A 6,385-nucleotide genomic window follows, 5' to 3' on the forward strand; every position below is an offset into this window, starting at 1 on the left:
CCTGCTGTGGACCTGTGATGCTCAGCTTGGCCTGAGAGAGCAAGGGCCCTGGTGGGAGCTTGCCCTGACAGTTCTGTGCCTTCTCCTCATAGGGTGTGCTGCATACAGTGGGTGGATACATGCTTTTTGCTGCGACCTCATTTAAATATGTGTTTGATTACCAACCTGAGGATGTCTACTGGTGTACAGCCGACATTGGATGGATAACGGGCCATTCCTACCTCACTTATGGACCCTTGGCAAATGGGGCAACTAGTGTGTTAGTAAGTGCTGGGTGCTTTTACTCCAAGAAGTAGAGATCGTGGTGCTGAGCTGCATCCTTGCATTGCTCTGTGATGAGCTTGCTTCTCACTTGTGCGCAGTGCGCTGGGCTCTGCAAGGAAGGGTCGCAGTCCCCAAGGAGGGCATGGGTGGCTGCTTGGTGGCAGACAGTGGGGCTAGTTTCTGTGTGGCTTTTGGGTGGTTAATTTTTTCAAATGCTCCCGTTTCTTTTCTTTAGAAGTACCAAGCCTTGTGTACCAGGGGAGCTGGGGCTGCTGCAGGGTAATGTGGAAGCTGGACCGGGAGCAAGGAGTGATGTTCTCACTGCTGATTTGACAACCTGCATTTGACTCCTGTGCTTGTATCTCCCTTGGCAGTGTATGGCTCTAACTTGTATAGAAATCAGGGAGACAGAGGCCTGTGCCCAAGACTCCCTAGGGAAATGCCAGCAGGAAAACCACTACCATGCTGGGGGAGCCCTTTTTGGGGTTCCTGGTACTTTTTGTTGTGGTTCTGTCACTGTGTTTGGACCTCTCACCCTTTACCATGTGGGCAGGTGCTGGCGGGACTGTGTCACTGTGGTAGCCACCCAAGTGCCTGTGCTTCTAGGGTGTTTTGGAGGACATTTTCTAGGAGACCTAGGGTGAGGTGATACCAAATCCATCTCAGGCAAGCAGTAAGAGAGGTCACTGGACCAGGCTGCTTTCACTGCATGGTGCCCCTGGCATTCCTATAAGGACATGCTAGGGTCCAACTGGTGTTCCCTGTTGCTCTTGGCTCCTCGTGCTTGGGAAGGTGCTGTCAGTAGCAGTAAGGAATGGCCGTGTCACTGCCCTGTCTCTTGCTCAGTTTGAAGGTGTCCCCACCTACCCGGATGTCGGGCGAATGTGGAGCATTGTTGACAAGTACAAGGTGACCAAGTTCTACACAGCACCCACAGCCATCCGGCTGCTGATGAAGCATGGGGAGGAGCCCGTCAAAAAGTGAGTGCCAGTTCCCAGTGGCATGGGGATCCCTGGCTGTGGCACAGCCAGAGCCTCCCAGTGGGGGACTGGGGCCCCAGCTTCCTCTCTGAGCAGCAGCTTCCCCAGTGTATTTTCTGAACAGACCAGGATCTTCTGCTTTCTACAGAGCAATATGCAGGCCATGTTTCTGCACTTGCAGCACTAACTTCATTATGACACTTCTGAGCAGGTCCTCCTCTTTCACTGTAAGCTGCAGATAAGCTCAGAGATTGCAGGTTCTCCCTGCTCCTGACTCAGAGCTTACAGAGGTGCGCTGGGCAGAGAGCCTTTCTGCGCGCTGCTCCTTGGCCCAAGGAAGGGACGGAGAAGGGCCAAGTGGGAGCTTGGTGTGGGAAACACCAAAACCACAGAGGTCTCCTTTCTTCCCCCACAAAAGAGGGCGAAGGGTCTGAACCATGCCTGGAAGCCCTAAGTACACTTCAGGTAGCTCAGGGGTTCCTGCAGGCTCTGCTGTGCAGCAGGTTCACAGCTGCTGCTCTCCATGGCACGCCCAGCCCCTTCCTCTCTGCAGGCACAGCAGGAAATCTCTGAAGGTGCTGGGGAGTGTCGGCGAGCCTATCAACCCTGAAGCCTGGCTGTGGTACTACCGTGTGGTGGGAGAAGAGAGGTGTCCCATTGTGGACACGTTCTGGCAGACGGAGACAGTGAGTCCTCGCCTGGGTGTCCCTGGAAAAAAAAACATAGTGTTTCTTTGGTGCTATGTAGACTAGTTAGTTTGCTTGCCCAGGAGACTCTGGTGTGGCCTGCAAGTGTTGATTCCCCTTCTCCTTTCTTTACTGGACCTCAAACAGGCTCCAAGGCAAGACCACCTTCTCCAAAGGGTCCTGCCAAGGTCATATCTGGACCCTGCTCTCCTCTTCTTTCCCCCAGCAGCTCCAAAGTTGTGTGCCCAAGCACAGGCTCCCTGTTCCCTGCCATATCCTTCCCAAGGCCTCGTCTCCACAACTGTCCCGAGCAGCCTGCATCTGACTTGGATGTGATGTGACCAGAGCCGATGCAAACAGCTGTGGAACAGGCTGGCATGGCCTGAACTCACTCATTTTTGCCTCTGTTTGCAGGGTGGCCACATGCTGACACCCCTCCCTGCTGCCACCCCCATGAAACCAGGGTCTGCTGTGAGTACTTCTGTTCTCCTCCCCAGGGGCTGTGGCAGGGCCCTGCAGCAGCAGCTGGCACTGTCTGTACCATGGCTGGGTGGTTGTGGGACAGTGGTGTATATGGGCAGGTGGCCACCACCCAAAATCCCAGGCCTGGCCAGCTGTGCTCACAGGCCCCATGTACTACAGCCTCTCCAAAGCTGCCCTTGCTCTGCCTCCCATTCCCTCTGGTTCATGGGTTTCAATGTGTGGGCTCACCTCTGTGTCGTCTTGCTCTCTCTTGGCAGACGTTCCCCTTCTTCGGTGTGGTCCCTGCCATCTTGAACGAGTCAGGGGAAGAGCTGGAAGGAGAAGCAGAAGGCTACCTGGTAAAGGAGGACTGATCTTCCCCACCCTCCCTTTGTCTGTTCCCCATGAGCTCCAGGACCTTTCTGGTAGCAGACAGACAGCTCTGCTTACTCTAGATCCCCATAAGGGACCTCGTTGGGTAGTTGGAACTCTCTTCACTGCCATAACTTACTGGGAGCTTTATAGTTTGTAAACAAACTGTTGAACTGATCGTTAAATGCAGTTGCACATGTGGGCAAGGCAGGAGGATGGGAACAACTTTTCAGCCAAGTTCCTTCCCCCGTGCCAAGCCTGGTGAGACTTGCCTGATAGAACAGCACTGGGCAGCAAGTAGCCATGGGTGGTGACCCTCAGACATCTCTCTAGCATCTCTATCACTGTATGCAAAGACTGCAATGCATCTCTTGCTGCCGTGGTGCAAAGCCTGGGTTATTGGTTTTGCTCTCACTGACCCAGATCTGCATTGTTCACCATCAGGTATTTAAGCAGCCCTGGCCAGGAATAATGCGCACACTGTATGGAAACCACCAGCAATTTGAAACCACATACTTCAAGAAGTTCCCTGGGTACTATGTGACAGGCGACGGTAAGGTTGTCTGGGGAGTGCATGGCAGCAGGGGCTGGGGACAGCAGTTCGAATCTTGCTGTGTCCTGGCCTCAGAATCCCTTATCAATTGTTCCGAGGGCTGGCTCTGCTTCCTCACGCTGTCATTTCTGTCTATTTTTAGGTTGCAGGAGAGATAAAGATGGTTATTACTGGATTACAGGGAGAATTGATGACATGTTGAATGTTTCTGGTAAGAATGAGTTTTGTCTTCAGTGGGGACCAATGTGCTTTCTGACACTGAGACACACCTTCCTTTATGGGGGACATTTCTGCATCCGTTTCTGACACTAGTTAAAAGAGCTGCCTTGCTTTTTGGGGGATGGTTCTGCATCTGTGACTCTGCCCAGCAATCTGTCCTCGAAGTGGATCTAATTGCTGGGTTAGGGTTATTTCAGAGACAGATGAGTCTGTGCCTTGGTGACTTTCTGCATCATTTCCATTGGAGACAACTCACTGGAGGGAAGGAACCTTCTGTAACCTCTTAGAGGAGGTCCTTAACCAGCCAGGGTGCCTCTGTGCTGAAGGATTTAGGGCCACAGGGAATCACAGAGGTTGGGCAGGACCATGTGGTCCCTAATCCAACCTGCTGCTCCATGTAAGGTGAACCTCAAGGCTGGATCAGGCTGCTGGGGGCTGTGTCTACAGAGATGGAGATTCTCCCCCCTCCTTGAGGGAGCCTTTGAGATTCAGCTGCTTCTCACCTCATCATTTTCCATATACTGCATTTAATGGCTCCTTTCCTGGAGGCTGTAGCCTATAGGTACTTACTGTTGGCTATGAGACGCTGCTGTACTTGTCCCTGCCTCAAACTAGATCCTTTCATCTGACCAGTGATCAGTGGTTGATCCTCCACCAACTGATCATTCTGGGAGTTGACCACCTTCCTGTGGTTTTCTGTGACAGCAGTCCAGGGACGGAATGTCAGAGTGCAGGTATAGGAGCAGAGGTGTGCAGGAGTGAGTTGTGCCCCTGCCCTGAGATGTGGAGTGTCATTTTAGCTCCTCACCATGATGAACTGCAACAGTGCATAGCAGGGCTAGTTCCTGGGCTCTGCAGAGCCAGCCTTCTTCCTCCTCTGCACCTTCCAGCTGACCATGCGGGCAGGTCTTCTCTTACCAAATCCAGCTGCTCCTCAGCCTGTGCTTTGTTTAATCCCATGACTGTGAACAGTTCATGATCTCTTAAAGAAGCCTAAAGGTGGGAGGGAGAACAGACCTATAGTTTAGGGCCTTTTACGCCTGCAGGCATCTTCCTCCCAGCTGCTGGGAGGCTGCAGGACCCCAGCCCTGTGCGGGTCCGTAAAGCGCTGCCTCTCCTTGCTTCCAGGCCACTTGCTGAGCACCGCAGAGGTGGAGTCAGCCTTGCTCGAGCATGCTGCCATCTCGGAGGCCGCAGTGGTCAGCCACCCACACCCCCTGAAAGGCGAGTGCCTCTACTGCTTTGTGACCCTGAGAGATGGCCACGAGTTCACCAAGAACCTGACGGATGAGCTGAAAAAACAAGGTAGCAACAGACAAATATTTTGGAGGTTATGTTGTAGGGAGAGGGAGGACAGTGCTGGGCAGGTGATGGAGGGGTTAAGGGCTTGGGTGCTTGGAAGAGGGTGCATGTAGTCTGGGGAATGTGGCATGGACAACTGTGACAAGGTGCCCCCTCTGATTGGAGAGCACAGCTGGCGAAGACTAAAATTAGTTCTCCTGGCCTTTGGCTGCTCACGTGGTGCCATCTCTACCTCTTGGGAGTTGGCAGCCGCCTGAACAGCCAGGCTACCCAGAAGGCTTTTGTTTGCAACAGTGCTTTCCTGTGTGGGCATGGCTCCTACGGTTCTCCCCAGCAGATTTCAACTTGCTGTGAGGATCGTTTGGTTGCTTTGGGGTAGTATTGGGCGTTTGTGCTCTGGTCTCAAGGGAGCTCTTTCATTGCCACAACAGACTGCAGCATTTAATACGTGAAACAGACCCATGGCACTTCCTTCTCTGTAGGAACCCAACAGGGAATCAGTCCTTGCTCTATCAAAATGGCAATAGTGATTGGTGTAGCCATTATAAAGGTCTCTTGAAGATGGAGAGAACTGAAAATGGAGTGCTCTTGCCTTTGGGAAGATGTGCCTATGGCCCTGTTGGCATTGCAGGTCTTGCTGCCCCCTCCCACAGCCCGGAAGCTCAGGGGCAGCACCCCTAAGCAGTGCCCTACCAGGTTCTCCAGGAGCTGGGCTTTGCATGTCTTAACTTCGTCATCCTGCCTGAAAAGGATGTGTGTGGTATCTCCTAATGCCTACAATGAAAACATCTTTTTTTTTTTTCTTTTCAGTACGAGAAAAAATTGGACCGATAGCAACGCCTGATTACATCCAGCATGCCCCTAGCCTGCCCAAAACCCGCTCAGGTGAGAGGCCAGTGACAGGCTGGGGAGCACTGAGTAGTTCCTGCCAGTGGAAGGAAATTGGCTCTAAATTGCTTTTCCAGGGCCACTCAAATCTGGAGGGAGGCAACCTCAGGGCAAACAGGATGCTGCAGGTCTGGGCACTCCCCACTCCTGCTAAGGTTGCTGGAGAGATCCTGATTCCTGCTTTCCTTTCGTGGCTGTCGTTACAGGAAAGATTACCAGACGGATATTAAGGAAGATTGCCAAAAATGACCAAGACTTGGGGGACATCTCCACCTTGGCAAACCCGGGCATCATAAAACATCTTTTCAACAGCAGATGTGACACTAAACAGTAGCAGCATGACCTGCCTGTCCCTGCTGAGCAGAACTGTAGCAGCAGCAGTGTCTTGGTGAGCAGGTCCCTTGAACAACCGCTGTCTGCCCCAGGAAGGAAACGTTCACCTGTTGAATTGAATGTACAAACATTATGAATGAGGGAGAGGCTGCATCTCACTAAGCGTGTCCATGCCTTGGAGGAGTCTGTGCATCGTGATCCAGATGAGTATCGTACATCTGAGGTTGAGCCTCGTGCACAGAGGGACTCGCCCTCTTCCCTTTTCAGCACCTCGTTCTTGATTTTTAATTTTTTGGGGGGGGTGGGGGGTGTTAATTTTATGTAAT

At 52.6% G+C, this 6,385-nt stretch overlaps 1 protein-coding gene across 1 annotated transcript in view; it reads left to right on the forward strand.

Moving 5' to 3' along the window:
* Nucleotides 1-6,060, forward strand: part of ACSS2 (acyl-CoA synthetase short-chain family member 2) — a 31,357-nt gene extending 25,297 nt beyond the window's left edge. The window contains exons 9-18 of the mRNA XM_010283429.1: nucleotides 93-263; nucleotides 1,111-1,244; nucleotides 1,798-1,930; nucleotides 2,345-2,401; nucleotides 2,671-2,751; nucleotides 3,209-3,317; nucleotides 3,460-3,528; nucleotides 4,665-4,841; nucleotides 5,649-5,723; nucleotides 5,933-6,060. Of these exons, the coding sequence (XP_010281731.1) occupies nucleotides 93-263; nucleotides 1,111-1,244; nucleotides 1,798-1,930; nucleotides 2,345-2,401; nucleotides 2,671-2,751; nucleotides 3,209-3,317; nucleotides 3,460-3,528; nucleotides 4,665-4,841; nucleotides 5,649-5,723; nucleotides 5,933-6,060 (1,134 nt within the window). The remainder of the gene's footprint in view (nucleotides 1-92; nucleotides 264-1,110; nucleotides 1,245-1,797; nucleotides 1,931-2,344; nucleotides 2,402-2,670; nucleotides 2,752-3,208; nucleotides 3,318-3,459; nucleotides 3,529-4,664; nucleotides 4,842-5,648; nucleotides 5,724-5,932) is intronic.
* Nucleotides 6,061-6,385: the final 325 nt, after the last annotated feature.

The sequence above is a fragment of the Phaethon lepturus genome, unplaced genomic scaffold, assembly GCF_000687285.1.
Source record: "Phaethon lepturus isolate BGI_N335 unplaced genomic scaffold, ASM68728v1 scaffold33883, whole genome shotgun sequence".
NCBI lineage: Eukaryota > Metazoa > Chordata > Aves > Phaethontiformes > Phaethontidae > Phaethon > Phaethon lepturus.